This window comes from Mus caroli, unplaced genomic scaffold (assembly GCF_978045245.1).
Source record: "Mus caroli unplaced genomic scaffold, Mus_caroli_1 scaffold_11, whole genome shotgun sequence".
Lineage (NCBI taxonomy): Eukaryota > Metazoa > Chordata > Mammalia > Rodentia > Muridae > Mus > Mus caroli.
In genome coordinates, this window is record NW_028227266.1 from 108374978 (window position 1) to 108392446 (window position 17469).

The following is a 17469-nucleotide window of genomic DNA, read 5'->3' on the forward strand; positions in this document are numbered from 1 at the left end:
AATGGCTTGTGCTGTAAGATCGAGAATTGACAAGTGGGACCTCATGAAACTACAAAGCTTCTGCAAGGCTAAAGACACCATCAATAAGACAAAAAAACCACCAACAGATTGGGAAAGGATCTTCACCTATCCTAAATCAGATAAGGGACTAATATCCAATATATATAAAGAACTCAAGAAGGTGGACTCCAGAAAGTCAAATAACCCCATTAAAAAATGGGGCTCAGAACTGAACAAAGAATTCTCGCCTGAGGAATACCGAATGGCAGAGAAGCACCTGAAAAAATGTTCAACATCCTTAATCATCAGGGAAATGCAAATCAAAACAACCCTGAGATTCCACCTCACACCAGTCAGAATGGCTAAGATCAAAAATTCAGGTGACAGCAGATGCTGGCGAGGATGTGGAGACAGAGGAACACTCCTCCATTGTTGGTGGGATTGCAAGCTTGTACAACCACTCTGGAAATCAGTCTGGCGGTTCCTCAGAAAATTGGACATAGTACTACCGGAGGATCCAGCAATACCTCTCCTGGGCATATATCCAGAAGATGTCCCAACCGGTAAAAAGGACACATGCTCCACTATGTTCATAGCAGCCCTATTTATAATAGCCAGAAGCTGGAAAGAACCCAGATGTCCCTCAACAGAGGAGTGGATACAGAAATTATGGTACATTTACACAATGGAGTACTACTCAGCTATTAAAAAGAATTAATTTATGAAATTCCTAACCAAATGGATGGACCTGGAGGGCATCATCTTGAGTGAAGTAACACAATCACAAAAGAACTCACACAATATGTATTCATTGATAAGTGGATATTAGCCCAAAACTTAGGATACCCAAGATATAAGATACAATTTGATAAACGCATGAAACTCAAGAAGAATGAAGACCAAAGTGTGGACACTGTGCACCTTCTTAGAATTGGGAACAAAACACCCAGGGAAGGAGTTACAGAGACAAAGTTCGTAGCTGTGATGAAAGGATGGACCATTTAGAGACTGCTGTATCCAGGGATCCGTCCCATAATCAGCTTCTAAACGCTGACACCATTGCATACACTAGCAAGATCTTGCTGAAAGGACCCAAATATAGCTGTCTCTTGTGAGACGATGCCGGGGCCTAGCAAACACAGGAGTGGATGTTCACAGTCAGCTATTGGATGTATCACAGGGCTCCCAATGGAGAAGCTAGAGAAAGTACCCAAGGAGCTAAAGGGATCTGCAACCCTATTGTTGGAACAACATGATGTACTAACCAGAACCCTGGAGCTCTTGTCTCTAGCTGCATATGTATCGAAAGATGGCCTAGTCGGCCATCAATGGAAAGAGAGGCCCATTGGACTTGCAAACTTTATATGCCCCAATATAGGGGAATGCCAGGGCCAAAAGAATGGGAACGGGTGGGTAGGGAAGTGGGGGGCGCTATGGGGGACTTTTGGGATAGTATTGGAAATGTAATTGAGGAAAATATGTAATAAAAATATTAAAAAAAAAGTGCAATCTGCAAATTCATCTGGAATAACAAAAAACCTAGGATAGCAAAAACTCTTCTCAAGGATAAAAGAACCTCTGGTGGAATCACCATGCCGGACCTAAAGCTCTACTACAGAGCAATTGTGATAAAAACTGCATGGTACTGGTATAGTGACAGACAAATAGACCAATGGAATAGAATTGAAGACCCAGAAATGAACCCACACACCTATGGTCACTTGATCTTCGACAAGGGAGCTAAAAACATCCAGTGGAAGAAAGACAGCATTTTCAACAAATGGTGCTGGCACAACTGGTTGTTAACATGTAGAAGAATGCGAATCGATCCATTCCTATCTCCTTGTACTAAGATCAAGTCTAAGTGGATCAAGGAACTTCACATAAAACCAGAGACACTGAAACTTATAGAGGAGAAAGTGGGGAAAAGCCTTGAAGATATGGGCACAGGGGAAAAATTCCTGAATAGAACAGTAATGGCTTGTGCTGTAAGATCGAGAATTGACAAGTGGGACCTCATGAAACTACAAAGCTTCTGCAAGGCTAAAGACACCATCAATAAGACAAAAAAACCACCAACAGATTGGGAAAGGATCTTCACCTATCCTAAATCAGATAAGGGACTAATATCCAATATATATAAAGAACTCAAGAAGGTGGACTCCAGAAAGTCAAATAACCCCATTAAAAAATGGGGCTCAGAACTGAACAAAGAATTCTCACCTGAGGAATACCGAATGGCAGAGAAGCACCTGAAAAAATGTTCAACATCCTTAATCATCAGGGAAATGCAAATCAAAACAACCCTGAGATTCCACCTCACACCAGTCAGAATGGCTAAGATCAAAAATTCAGGTGACAGCAGATGCTGGCGAGGATGTGGAGAAAGAGGAACACTCCTCCATTGTTGGTGGGATTGCAAGCTTGTACAACCACTCTGGATATCAGTCTGGCGGTTCCTCAGAAAATTGGACATAGTACTACCGGAGGATCCAGCAATACCTCTCCTGGTCATATATCCAGAAGATGTCCCAACCGGTAAAAAGGACACATGCTCCACTATGTTCATAGCAACCCTATTTATAATAGCCAGAAGCTGGAAAGAACCCAGATGTCCCTCAACAGAGGAATGGATACAGAAATTATGGTACATTTACACAATGGAGTACTACTCAGCTATTAAAAAGAATGAATTTATGAAATTCCTAGCCAAATGGATGGACCTGGAGGGCATCATCTTGAGTGAAATAACACAATCACAAAAGAACTCACACAATATGTATTCACTGATAAGTGGATATTAGCCCAAAACTTAGGATACCCAAGATATAAGATACAATGTGCTAAACGCATGAAACTCAAGAAGAATGAAGACCAAAATGTGGACACTGTGCACCTTCTTAGAATTGGGAACAAACACCCAGGGAAGGAGTTACAGAGACAAAGTTCGTAGCTGTGATGAAAGGATGGACCATTTAGAGACTGCCGTATCCAGGGATCCATCCCATAATCAGCTTCTAAACGCTGACACCATTGCATACACTAGCAAGATTTTGCTGAAAGGACCCAAATATAGCTGTCTCTTGTGAGACGATGCCGGGGCCTAGCAAACACAGGAGTGGATGTTCACAGTCAGCTATTGGATGTATCACAGGGCTCCCAATGGAGAAGCTAGAGAAAGTACCCAAGGAGCTAAAGGGATCTGCAACCCTATTGTTGGAACAACATGATGTACTAACCAGAACCCCGGAGCTCTTGTCTCTAGCTGCATATGTATCGAAAGATGGCCTAGTCGGCCATCAATGGAAAGAGAGGCCCATTGGACTTGCAAACTTTATATGCCCCATTATAGGGGAATGCCAGGGCCAAAAGAATGGGAATGGGTGGGTAGGGAAGTGGGGGGCGCTATGGGGGACTTTTGGGATAGCATTGGAAATGTAATTGAGGAAAATATGTAATAAAAATATTAAAAATCAAAAAAAAAAAGAAAATAAAAATACACGAAAAATGTATTTCAAGTGAACCAAATTACCTAGTCCATTCAGAACGTGACATCCTAATTTCTTATTTAAAGGTCATTAAAGATTGGCAAATAGAGGCATAGAATTAAGATCACATTAGGTCTGAAGATGTATTTTCCATCATCTTAAGCTACAGAAAGCCTTTTGTCTGCTCTCATCAGTAACAAGGTGAAGTTTGATGAAAGAAAATGGAGAGAAGCAAAACGTGTGTGGTTTCAGCGAAGTGTCCTCTCTGAACAGCAGTTACGGTTTAAAGTACAATGACTACAGACTTTTGATAGAACAAAAGAAAAATTATTTAAAAAGAAAATTCAATTCGAGGAAGAATCCCCACTGATTCAGATTATACTTTTGGAACTTGAGTGATTGTCTGTGCTTTGCTTTGTGTTTGGTTTTGTTTGGGGAGAGTGTTATTTGGGGATTTCTTTTTAGTTTTTAATTATTTCTTTTATGTTTGACATTATAATATAATTACATCATTCCTCGCTGCCCTTTACTCCCTCCAAACTCTCCCATATACCTCTCCTTGATATCTCTCTGACTCGTGGCCTCTTTTTTTATTATTTGTTATTGCATGACTATATACTCTTAAATATATATTTATATATCTACTGTTCTAAAAAAAAAAAAAAAAGAAACCTCTACTGGATCACAAAGGAGCCCTACCCTGTATTCACTACCCCAGCACAAGGAAGACAAAATACCTTGCCCAAATTGTTAAGTCTACAGAGAGTCAAAGCAAATCAAGCTCAAATACATTAAGCTCCAACTATACTAGATTCACCAAGAACAAGTTTCTAGAAATTAAATAAAAAGCTTAAAATCACAGGGGCATTACCCCTGATCTAAAGAATGACAGACCCCAATGACAATAGATCTTTCAGCACATCATACAAGCCAGACAAACAGGATAAAGTCCTTTCTAAATCTTGAAGGAGAAGAAATACCAATGAAAAAACCAAGACTGAGTGAAAGCTAACAGATTCAGGAATTCAAGGCAAGCATTGGATACATAAAGTTTTCGGCTAGCCTTAATTACATAGCAAGTTTCAGGCCAATATGGGAGTATACAAGATGTCTCAAAAAAAAAACATACATGCACATGCTCAAATACACACACACACACATACATTTTACATACCAAAGGCCATCTTGAGCAAAACAACAAAACTGAAGCCATCACATATCAGATTTTAAAATATATCACAGCAAGCTGCTGTGATCAAAGCAGAATGAATGATACTGCCCTCAAACACCTGCATCACAGCCTAGGAGGAGAACCTGCACTTTTATCATTTGTTGATTTTTTATTTAAGGACAAGAAATAGACCCTCTAGTAAATGGTGTCACGAAGATTCAAAGACCACCATATTCTTATACCTCCCACTACTCAATAATTCAATAATCAACTCATAACACATTGAAGGAAAGACTAGATCTGAGACTAGAAAATCACTAAGAGAATCTGTAGAAAAAGCCCCATGACTTTGGTCTAGGCAGGAGTTCTTGACCAGGAACTCCCAAGTACCAGCCACCAAAGAAAGAACTGACAAATAGGACTGAATCAAACTACAAAGTCTCTCCACAGCACAGTGGAGAAAACAAACAAACCTACCAAACAACAACAGCAAATAATCAATACAATGAAGATAACCCCCACAGAGTGTGAGGGGAAAATGAAATAAGGTTTCAATGTATAGCAGAGATTAGCATTGAATTTGAATGTAGCATACGCTAGCCTCAAACTTGAAGTAATTTTTCTGCCTTCGTTTCCAGCAGGCTGCAATTATAGCTCTGTGCCACTATGTTCAGAGAAAGAAATATCTTTAAGTCATAAATGTAATTTAAATTATATTGGTAAATTGTCATGTGCTGTTGGCCCTTATTGAATAGGGATACTGGGTGAGCACCTTTAGCCCCAGTACTATGGAAGCAGAGACTGGTGGATCTCAAGGTAGAGTTCAATGTCAGCCTGATTTCAAGACTGCCGAGACTACACATAAAAATCCTGCAAGAGCGGGGACTCTTTTTCTTTTCCTTTTTTTTTGGGGGGAAAAGGGAAGACAGGGTCATGCTATCTTGCTAAATAGCAATCAACATTTGCTTCAGCATCCTGGGTGTATGGTTTAGGGACTGTACCACCACACCATGATCACCGAAAATAACTTGGATGAAGTCAAGTCAAAGTCAAAGGAAAATTAGCTAAATGGAGATGAGGCAGCTCACCGATGAAGGAACCCAAGAGGGGGCCACACTCAGAAGAAACCATCCTGACATTAAAGACAAGATATGAGGAAGCAGTCCCCTCACTTCTTCTGTGGGCTTGAGACCGTTGACATAACTGTGCCGAGATCCCAAGAACTAGCAATTCTTTCTTTTCCTTCCCTCCCTTCATGTCTAGTATATAATCTCTTTATATAGCCCTGGTTGTTCTGGTACTCACTATGTAGACCAGGCTGGCATGGAATTGACAAGGTAGCCACTTGACTCTGCCTCCCCAGTGCTGGGATTGAAGGCTTGTGTTATGTTTACCCAGTTCCTATTTTTCTTTGTTTGTGATGGTTTTGCAATTAACCCAATCTGGCTGCCAAATTTCCTAAATAACAGAAGGTGACCTTGAACTTCTGAATCCTCCTGTTTCTGCTTCTTAAATATTACACATACACAGCCAATGTCTGTTCTGTGTGATGATGGAGATCATAAATTTAGTCCTATCTTTTTATTGAAAGTTCATTTCTATTTTTAAAATGCATTTTTGCACAGAACTTTTCAATATGTTTAACTTTACTTTCAATGCATTGATGTGAGGGTGTCAGTCAGATGCCCTGGAACTGGAGTTACAGACAGGTGTGAGCTGCCATGTGGATGCTGGGGATGGAACCCAAGTCCTCTGGAAGAGCAGCCAGTGCTCTTAACTGCTCAGTCAACTCACCAGCCCCAGGTTTGTTTTAAAATTAATGTCCAGTTTAAGTCAAGAAGCAGAGCTTACCTTTGCTGTGGAAGCTGTCTCCTGTTTTGCAGCCGATAACACTTACTGAGTTGCTGGCATCTCTCCTCCCATGCGTACACATCCAAAGAGCCATCAATAAAAGTGACAATGACATGAAGGGGGTCCTTCAAAGAACACCAAAATGTGAGTAGGCTGGAGTCAATGTCAGATCAAAAGACAGGGAGAGGGCCTAGGAGATGGCTCATCGGGTTAAAGGCACTTGCTGAGCAAGCCTGGTGCTCTGAACCCATATAAAACTGAAAAGAGAGAGACTAACTCCATGAAGTTGACTTCTGGACTCTGAAAGTCTCCAGCACAAACAAATGCATATGCACATACACCAACAGTATTTTTTAAATGAAAATCTATTTAAAAAATTGCAAGGGAAACATTCCAAACTTACCACCCATAGTCTCAAGATCTCTTCTGGGCAGTAGTCAAATGTCTGCAGACGGACACCATAGATGCTGAAGAGCCAGAGAGAGGATCCCGTTGAACAAACAATCACGTCCTTATCACTGACTCCAAAGCATTCCAGTGTCCCCTCATATTCTACCAACGAGAAGCTGGCTATCAAATATCCTGTACCAAACAAACAGAAATATAGAAGCATTATTTTCAGTCATTTAAGTAAGAGCAAAATTCTCAATGTGTACTGAAAAGCATATCCCTCCTTCCATGGCATGCTAGTCTGAAAGAGACAATGAAAAGGGTCCATTGGTCTGACAAGTCCATGACCTGATGAGTCCATGACCTCAACCATGGAAATGCAGGCTATGACACAGTGAAGGTGTGGACAGTCAGTAGCTCAAACAATGGAAAGGCAACTGTATTGGGAAAGGACAGTAGAACCCAGTCCCTAGTGCATGACAGAAATGGAAACATGTCTGCCTGAGAAATCCGTAGTTTGCTAGAATGGTGACCATCAAGCAGGCACAAGTTCACATCTGGCCAAGGAGCCTCCTGCTCCCTTTACAAAATCATCATAAGGAGCATCATCATATGGTGATCCACAATCCAGCACAGTCCAGTGGATCTCCAAGTTCAAGGCCAGCCTGGTCTACAGAGCAAGTTCCAGGTTAACCATGGCTACATAGAGAAACTCTGTCTTCAAAGTCTAAAAATACAAAACAAGGTCAAGCATTTATATCTTACTATGAGCATGTGCAGGAGACACAGGAGAAATAGGGATTTCTTTTTAAAATTGTTTTTACATTATTATGTTTGTGTAGGTATTCATGGCACAAGCACACATGTGGGGGTCAGGGGACAACTTGAGGGATTTAAATCTCTCCTCCATCATGTGGTACCCCAGGAATTGATCTAGGCTGTCAGGCTTGGTAGGCAAGTGTCTCTATCCTCTAAGCCAGAACTCTCAACCTTACCAATGCTTCCTACTGAACTTTCATACAGTTCTCAGGTGACAGTAGGGGGGTCACCCTGGACATAAAGTTACTTTCATTACTACTTAATGGTAATGTTGCTATTGTTATCAATCGTGATTTAAGTATTTTTGGAGATAGAAGTTTTGCCATAGGGGTCACAACCCAGAGGTAGAAAACTTCTGCCCTAAGACATTTTGTCGCCCCATAATATAGTTTTTTACTACTTGTCATTTGTCATTTGTCTTTTCTTTTTGAGACAAGGTCTCGCTATGCATCCTTGGCTACCTTGTACTCACTGTATAGCTCAGGCTGGACTGGAACATCAAGAGCTCTGCAGAGCTCTCTACCTAAATGCTGGGCTGTAATCCCAGCACTCGGTGTGCACTACCATATTTGGCCATTTATTTTATGTTTTTAAGTTTATCACTGTGTGTTTGTGTGTGTATGTGTGTGTGTTTGTGTGTGTGTTTGTGTGTGTGTTTGTGTGTGTGTGTGCCACTGTGTGTGCCACTGTGTGTGCCACTGTGTGTGCCACTGTGTGTGTGTCACACATATATACACATATACACATCTGTGTGGGTGTACGTATGCATGTGCACATGCTAAACCATCTTGACAGCTCCATCTTTTCTGTTTGTGAGACAGCAGCCTCTATGAGGGTTTCCTGACTCAGTCTTCTGACTTGGGCATGTACCATCATGTCAGGCTTGATAATTTTTTAACGTTTACCTTTAACAATTATTTGGTTCCCGATCTCTTTCAGCTTCATATCAAATGTGACAAACTTTGTGAGTTTATGGGGGAAACATATGGACATCAGGGTTATCCTGTCTTCCTTTCTTGGGGTCCAGAAGGCTTTATCACATAATGAAAAATCGAGACTGGTAGACCCAGGAGCAGAGAATTCTGATGTCCTCAGTAAGCTGTTCATGTAAAACACCTGCAGAGAGTATTGCCCAGGGGAGTCAATGAAAAGTAAATCCCTGCAGCCTGGCACATGCACAGTCCACATGAGGGCCTTTCGAAATAAACCCAGGAGTGGCCGCATCTGTTCTTCACCCAGGACAGGGTGGAGCAGTCATTACTCCCACTCAAGGTCAGAATAACTCACCATCTTCCTGTCCCTCCCATCACATTCAGAGACAGAATGGAGTCCCTGACTCAGGTCAAAAGGCACCTCAGAAGCCTTCTGAAATAAGGCAAAGCTTGGTTAAGTACATTTTCCCTGTGCACAGAATTAGTCCAGGGCTGTTCAGGACTATTTTTAAATTTAGGCATTGAGACTGTCATACTGTGACCCAGGCTGCTTTGAAAGTATATCGATGTATAAAACTAAATACATATACTTGGTTCCTGAGGAGTACTTGGGCTCTGAGCAGACTATGTCTCACCTAAGAACTGGGCACCAAAGAGGTGGCAGTTAAAAGAGAAGGCAGTATATAAAGCATTGGGTATGGTGGCACTTAGTTGAAATCTGTCATGGCATGTCAGCCAGTGATAGAAAATTGCTTCAGTTCAGGGCAAGAAAGGTATCTAGGGACTGTTATTTCACCTGCCTTCATCCTTTGGCTGAGCCACATTTCAAGGACACTTCACTAATAGACATTTTCCATGACGACTGGTAAGGTGACTGCTACCAAGAACATTATTCTTTCCTGACTGTAGGATGACTTTTCTTATGAAAGGGCTTAGGAGAAGGGGAGTGGTCTGCCAGGACATCCCTGAGGGCTCAACCTTCCCACTGTCTCCCACCTTCACCCTGGAGTTGCTAGAACACACCTACCTTTGGCGAGATCTGTGGGTGTTTCCTACTCAGAAAGACCCATTTCTTCTGAGGAGAGCAGTAGAGTTCATTAATACCACACTGGAATACATTGACTGTGGAAATAAGGTGTAAATCTGGAATCCTAAAGATGTAGAGGTTACCCAAGGTATCGCTTACCTGAAATCAGAGCAGCAGCACCTGGTCAATAGGGAAAGGTTGAGCATGAAGAAAGCAGTGTTATCTATTCTTAAGATACACCACTGTGTCTTCAAGTCCAGTAATGAGACCCAAAGCTGTTAACAGCCTGCCTCACAAAGCGTATGGGCTGATCACATGGAAAAAAATCTCTCTAGACTTGGAAGAAAGGACTCAGTAGGTAACTGTGCAGAAAGACAGAGAGACAGAGACAGAGAAACAGAGACAGAGAGACAGAGACAGAGAGACAGAGACAGAGACAGAGAGACAGAGAAACAGAGACAGAGAGACAGAGACAGAGAGACAGACAGAGAGACAGAGACAGAGAAACAGAGACAGAGAAACAGAGACAGAGAGAGACAGTGAGACAGAGACAGTGAGACAGAGACAGTGAGACAGAGAGACAGAGACAGAGAGACAGAGGGAGAAAAAGTGTGTGTATATGTGTGTGTGCATGTAAGAGTAGGAGGGGGGATTTCAGTCCCGGGGGCTCCAATGGCTTTTTCTGGCCTCTAAGCCTGCTCATGATAAATCCTGCATGTGTGTCTATGTCTTTGTGTAGCTCTGGCTATTCTCAAACTCACTCTGTAGACCAGGATAGCATTAAACTCAAGAGATTCACCTACCTCTGTGACATGCACCGCCATGCCCTGCAGGTTTCTTTTTAAGTAACTTTTGTAGGGCATGGTAGCATATGACTTTAGTCCCAACACTCAGAAGGCAGAGGCAGTCTGATCTCTGTGAGTTAGACCACCCTAGTCTACACAGTGAGTTCTAGGACAGCCAGGACATCATGAGACTCTGTCTCAAACACATGAGGTAGGGTATGTGTAAAGATGTTCCAAGTCCTAAAACATTCTTTCCCTTCATTCACTAGGACATCAACATTATCCTTTTATTTTTCAATATATGATAAAGTTCATATTCTTCTCTGGATTCAAATTCATGGGTTCAGCAATAATAAACATTTCATAGAAAAGAAGATGTAAAACCACTTAGAAAAATTGTGTGTGTGTGTGTGTGTACCTGTGCATGTTATATGCATATTTATGTGTAGTTAGATTACATACCTGGGCATACATGGAAACCAAAGAAGGAAGTCATGTATCCTGTTAGATCACTCTTCTGATTTCCTGAGAGAGTCTCTTATTGAACCTGGAGCTAGGATGGCTTGGCTACCAGCAGTCTAGTCCCAGTGACCCTTGTGTTTCCATCCCCAACAACACTGGGGTTAAAGGCACATTTAGCCACATCCCACTTTTTATGTGAATGTTAGGGATTTGAACTCAAGTCTCCATGCTTGCACAGCATACACTGCTACCCACTGAACCATCTCACCTCAGATCCCAGGAAAGAATTTTAAAATGATATTTTTAAGAGAATGGCTTAAGGAAATGTACATGAAATAGGTCCAAGGCTAAGGGATGGCCATGTTTATGAAATGCCGTGATTGACTCTTGAGTTCGCAGAGACTCTAAGATGGCGAGTTAACACTTGACAATAATGGGACCACAAATTGGCAAGTCATTTGTTCCATATGACTATTCCAGAGTTGGGATTTACTTACCAAGACAATAGCACCATCCTTGGTAAAGACAGATTTCAGTGATTGACATGGAAAGAACAGGCTGTTAGTCGCCAGAGCATCACTGTTGTGACAGTCCCACAGTTTGATAGTTGAGTGAATATCTACAGTGACTGCAATGTGCATCTCAGGGAGGGTATTCAACAGCTTGATAGTAGTTGGCTGTACTGGGCTTACCCAGGTCATAACACCCTGAAGAACAAGAGCATCATCATGTCTGAGCACCTCTAGTTCAACTGCTTTCACCCACCAGCTTTATTGGAAGCCTTGTCTAAGCTGGAAACCCTTCTTACTTTCATATTTTCTACTTGTAAGTTCTAAGCATCCCTCACTGAACATGTTAGCACACACCTAGAATCCCAGCAGAGGGAGGCAGAGGCAGGAAGATCACTAGCAACTTTAGGCCAGTCTGGTTTTCAAGTCAAGTTGCAGGCCAGTTGGGACTACATTACAAGACTATCTCAAAAAAAGAAAAAGGACCACAGGGCTGGAGAGATGACTCTCCAGTTAAGACCACCAGATGTTCTTAACCAAAGAACCCGAGTTCAATTCCCAGCACACATATGGCAGCTCACAAGTGTCGGTAACTCCAATTCCAGGGCATCTGACACCCTTACATGGACATACATGCAGACACAGTACCTATGTACATAAAAATAAAAAGAAACACAAAGAAGAAAACAAACATCTAGAGTATTTGGGACAGGACTGGACAGGGAAACAGGACACATGCATTATGCTCAGAGGCAAGCACACACTCACTATACAGACCAGAGAGAAGAACATGGCTGCCAAGATGGCTCAGCAGGGAAGGGGACGTACCACTAAACCTGATGACAGGAGTTCAATCCCCAGGAACCACATGGGAGTGGAGAACTAAATCCCACAAACACACATGAAGAACATTCAGCAGCCCTGTGCTCAGAGTCAGTTCACCTTTCACTAACAGTGCAGCAGGGAGCATGGGCCTCTCATCAATTCTAGTGGGGATAGGGGTGTTTTGGGTTTTTGTTTTGTTTTTATTTGGTTGGGTTTTGGTTTTTGAGACAGGGACACTCTATACTCTGGCTCTCCTGGAACTCTCTATGGAAACCAGGCTGACTTCAAACTCACCTGCCTCTGCCTCCTGAGTGCTACAGTTAAAGGCTTGGGCTACCACTTCTGGGAGAATTAAGTTTTATAACATATGAAACAAACCTATTCACAATGAATCAATTCCATAACTAGTTACTCTATCATTAGTTCTTACACATTGCAAATGAGAGAAACAGGTTCTCTTCCAGGCTTTCCTTTTGCTTAAAAAAAAATTCAAGGTGTATGAGAGATGGCTCAGTGTTTAAGAGCAACTGTCTGCTCTTACAGAGGTCCTGAGTTCAATTTTCAGCAACCACATGGTGGCTCACAACCATGTATACTGGGATCTGATGCCATCTTTGGGCATACTGGTGAACATGAAGATAGAGCAAATAAAATAAATGTGTTGTTTTAAAAAAAATCACACACACACACTATTAGCAGCAGCAGCAATGACAAAAAGCCAAACCATAATTAAATTTAGTAAATTATTAGAGGCAGCAATCAATATAGCCATTTCTAAGCCCTAGTTCCATTTGCATGAAAATTATTAATAACCTCTCCTTCGTTCCAAATGCAGTCTCTTCTTTGAAGAATCTATCACTAAAATGTGACTTGCACTTTGACTCCTTTGAAAGGCAACCTGTTGAAGGCCTCATTACCATACAGCCATGACTCAGTCTCACATGGCTGAGGTCGCACTACACTCCTGGCTCCCTCTGCCAGGTACGATGATGATGCACCACTGGATCCTGCCTAGCACTTAGGAGGCAGAGGTAGGAGGGTCCCCATGAGTCCAAGGCCAGCCTGGACTGCAGAGTGATCTCTAGAACAGCCTGATATTGCCATAAAGATCCTCCTCCAACCCACCTAGAAACAAAAACAAAAAACATAAATCCCAAAAACCTCAACCCCAAGATCATCTTGTTCACTGTGTTACATTTTCAGTTTGCTATGGGAGGCAATGATTATAAACATTGAGACCCTGTCTAACAAAATTAAAAACCTTTTGTTGGGCATTTTGGGTCAACCCTTTAGTCCCAGCAATTAGGAGGCAGAGGCAGGCAGATCTGTTGAGGTGGAAGCTTGCCTAGTCTACATAGATCCAGGCCAGGTAGGACTAAAGGATAAGACTGTCTCCCAGACAAATAGAACCAACCAATCTCAAGAATGAATTACTGTTCACTCCATTAGGCTCTTTAACCCTTTAAAATAAAAAATACTTGAAAGAACGAAGGATAATCAAGAAACACAGGTTGAGGTACCAGCATTCACCTGGTTCTCCTACAATGGCTCAACACCTGGCCATCTCACGAGCCAGAGTAAACAAGAGAAAAAATTCTTGCATAAACCACCAGGGATGGCACAGTGGGAATCTGGTGTCATAACACTGAGACAAGCCAGGAGTAATGTTCTCAAGAACCACAGGCATGGCCAGTCCTGTGTTCTTTCCCACTGGTGTTAGGGTCCCCACCATCCCTCTCCCAGGGTATCATATGGACCCCTAGCACTCATAAACCATAGAGAACAGAGATTATCTACCTGCACAGCTGTGCTGCAGCCAGGTCAAGCAATGCTACCACAGCTCTAGCCCTGTTTCCTTCCCTAAGTCAAATAGCTCAGGAAGGTCCCAGGAGAACTATGCTCAATGCAAACCACATTCTTTATGTTTGGCTCCTGGGGTAGGTACCCCAAATCCTGGTAGACATTATCAGAGAAAGAGGCATGTGGAGAACAGTTATGTCAATTACTCCATCCCTCCCCCCAAGAGAAAACAGCTCCACTTTGCTGCCCAGTCAAGTAGTGGGGGCCCATTCTCCTAGTGCCACAGCCAATGAGGTCAGGGCCAGCTCTCCCTACTACCACATGTGGTGAATTGAGAGAAGGCATCACCCACACATCCATGGCAGCAGGATGTCTCTTAGCACATCTGTAGAGTATTTCCCTAATCAATCATCAATAGGGGAGGATTAAGTCCACTCTAGGCAGTGCTGCAGCCAGGCTAGTGGTCCTGGGTGGTATAAGAAAGCTAACTGAGGAGGCCATGAAGAATGAGCCACAAAGAATGACCAACCCTCCATTGCCTCTGCTTCAGTTTCTGCATTATCCTCCTCTGATGGACTATAACTTGTAGTCCTTTCCTCCAAGTTACATTTTTGGCCATGGCCTTTTAACAGAGCAACAGAAAGCATGCTAACATACAAACTTGTAGCCAACCTATATTATGTGGTAATTGTTAGATCCCAAGACTCTCCAAATATCCAGAAATGAGATCAAGCTGGGTTATGGGATTTGTGACTCTCATATAAAAGTCATTATTCCTCAGGAACTTATGAAACCAATTCCCATCTGCCAAAAGGTAACTTTAGCCTTGTTTTTGCTACCATCATAATGTTGCAATGTACTCTCTTTACTTACTAGATACATTCTACAACAAAGGAACACAGATTGTCTAACTCAGATATACTTAATAGATAGTAGCTTTCAATCTTGTCAGAAATCTGCTAAATGTAATGTTGAATGTTTTAGCTTAGTATAATAGACAGAAACTCCTAAATCCTGACAGTGAACCCCACACTGCCCAATATCTCCAAGTGATATGGGCAGAGTGACAAGACTGCCTAGATTGTGGTATGACAACAACTGAGAATCACTGCTCCATTGCCATGCCTGATGCCAGGGCTTGGCCTACACTGTGGACAAACAGAGGATACCCAGGGAGTTAAATGTCTAATATTGACTACAACAAGTGAGTCATTTCTCCCACGTCCTTCCCCCACAGGAAAAAGCCTCTCATCTTCTGGGCCTGATGGCCAGACTACCTCTGCCAGAGTCAAGATGGAATTGCCCACTGCAGGTACCACCAGATGGATGGCTCTATTGTCTCCAAGGGAAACAACTGAGCTGACAAGATAACCAGAGCTGTGGCCCTTAGGGGCCTAGACTTGTCTTGCCCACCACAGAGCATTCTTACCCTCCTCCAAGGTCATTACTTCCTCCACACCCCCCCCCTCATAAATAACACTAACTTGCAATATTTTTTTCTTCTGCTTCAGATCCTGACCTCGGCCTACCAACTCCTTAATGTCACACAACCTGGCCACTTTAAAGATTGCTGGCTATGTGTACCCCCTGGAATTAACTCACAATTGCCACTTACAGCTTCCCCACTGACCCTGTCATGTAAAATTACTTCAGCTCTCACCAGCTGCCCTGACTCTGGTATTGCCATGACCCCATACATTTTCTCTCTCATTCTTAACTACGGATACCAGGTGTTTCTCATACTAAACTATCATATTCACATGGTCAAATTTTCAGGTTTCATTTACTTTGTCTTTTAAATGTAAAGTTAAAATGTTTCACATTATACTAAATTTATATGTATATGTATATATGTGTATATACATATATATATATGTTCGTGTGTGTATGTATGTGCATATGTGTGTATGTGTGTGTGTGTGTGTGTGTGTGTGTACTCAGCCTCCCAGAAAAGCCTTGCTTTCTCTTTCTGATCCAAGAAAGGTTTCTGTCTTCTTTAAACTCTTCTTAAAGAGTGCTTATGCTGTTAACAAATTTATCTCATTTGTAAACTTATAAGCTCCAGGAAACCCACTCAAATTCACCTCTCAGGGACCAAACAGAATCCATAAAGATAAGTACACCTGCCAATCAATAGCCTCTGTTCCTACCTGTTGTCCATTCCAGAGGGTTGGATTCCTCTCTGTTCCCTGGGATTGGGACTCCTCTCACCCCAACCACCAAGACCTAAGGGTTTCTAATGTACACCTGAGAACATGTCTTTTTCTCCCAAAAGCACATGACTTTATTGTCTTCCTCAAATATACATTAAGCGTTCCAGCACCTTGCTAAATCCAAGTTTACTCAAAATCTACATCCAGCACAGCTCCAGAGAAGCGACCCACAAATGTGCTACTGCCTACAGACACAGAGACACAGAGACACGGAGACAGATGTTTCTACTGGACCTGCTCCTTCCTACCCACAGATGGCCTCACAGATCCTGGACAGCAAGGATACATCGGAGTCTCCTAAGACTGGACCGATACCTCAACCCCATTTTCTTAGGTTTCTCCTTTTTAAATTAAAACAAAATGGAAGATATTAACATTCCTTCTAGGCTGCACCCAACAGTTACCTGGCAACAGCCAGGTAGGCCTGGCTGCTATAGAAGGGGCAGTTTGGCCCCTCCTTGCTCTCTCTGCCCCTTTGGTTTGACTCTTTTCCCTTCCTAACCCCTTTGTCCCACTTTCCTCTTCCCCACTTCCCAGTCTCTCCACATTTTCTGACTGGCCTTTTCTCTTCTCTCTCTCTCTCTCTCTCTCTCTCTCTCTCTCTCTCTCTCTCTCTCTCTTTCTCCCTTTCTCTCTCTCTCCATCTTTCTCTGTCTCTACATCCCATTCCCTAAATAAACTCTATTCTGCACTATACCCATCATCTGTCTCTTACCTCAGCATGGGCCTGCCCACTGAGGCACCCCTCCCACCTCACCATACTTTGCTCTACAAAATATATCTTGGTCTTTTTAAAAACACAACACAGTCTACTTATTTCTGTTTGCTCTAGACTCTTCTAGATGCCTCTGGACATTCATATCTACAATAAAAAACCTTAATCATATCATGGAACAGTGATGTTGGCAGTTTCTTTACAGTACCCCCTCAAATACCATTTTAAAAAAAAAAGCATTTCCAGCAAAATCAGGAACAAGACCAGCATATCCACACTTTCTACTCTCATTCAATATGGTATTGTTTTACTAGAACAATAAAACAGGAGAAGCAAACAAAAGTGATGCCAATAAGGAAGAGAAGCCAGAGTTTCCTCATTTGCAGACACTATGAGCCTGTACGTAGAGACCCTCTGGAAAAGTCTGAGAACTGATAAACTTCCAGCACATTGGCAGGCTACAGAAATAACACGGAAAAAAA

General features: G+C 42.3%; 1 protein-coding gene across 1 annotated transcript in view; it reads right to left on the reverse strand.

Moving 5' to 3' along the window:
- Positions 1 to 17469, reverse strand: part of LOC110302441 (F-box/WD repeat-containing protein 15-like) — a 33301-nt gene that overhangs the window by 12341 nt on the left and 3491 nt on the right. Inside the window, exons 5-9 of the mRNA XM_085828298.1 lie at positions 11423 to 11632; positions 9679 to 9837; positions 8625 to 8835; positions 6914 to 7092; positions 6511 to 6635 (exon numbers count right to left, since the gene is read on the reverse strand). Coding sequence (XP_085684424.1) covers positions 6511 to 6635; positions 6914 to 7092; positions 8625 to 8835; positions 9679 to 9837; positions 11423 to 11632 — 884 coding nt within the window. The remainder of the gene's footprint in view (positions 1 to 6510; positions 6636 to 6913; positions 7093 to 8624; positions 8836 to 9678; positions 9838 to 11422; positions 11633 to 17469) is intronic.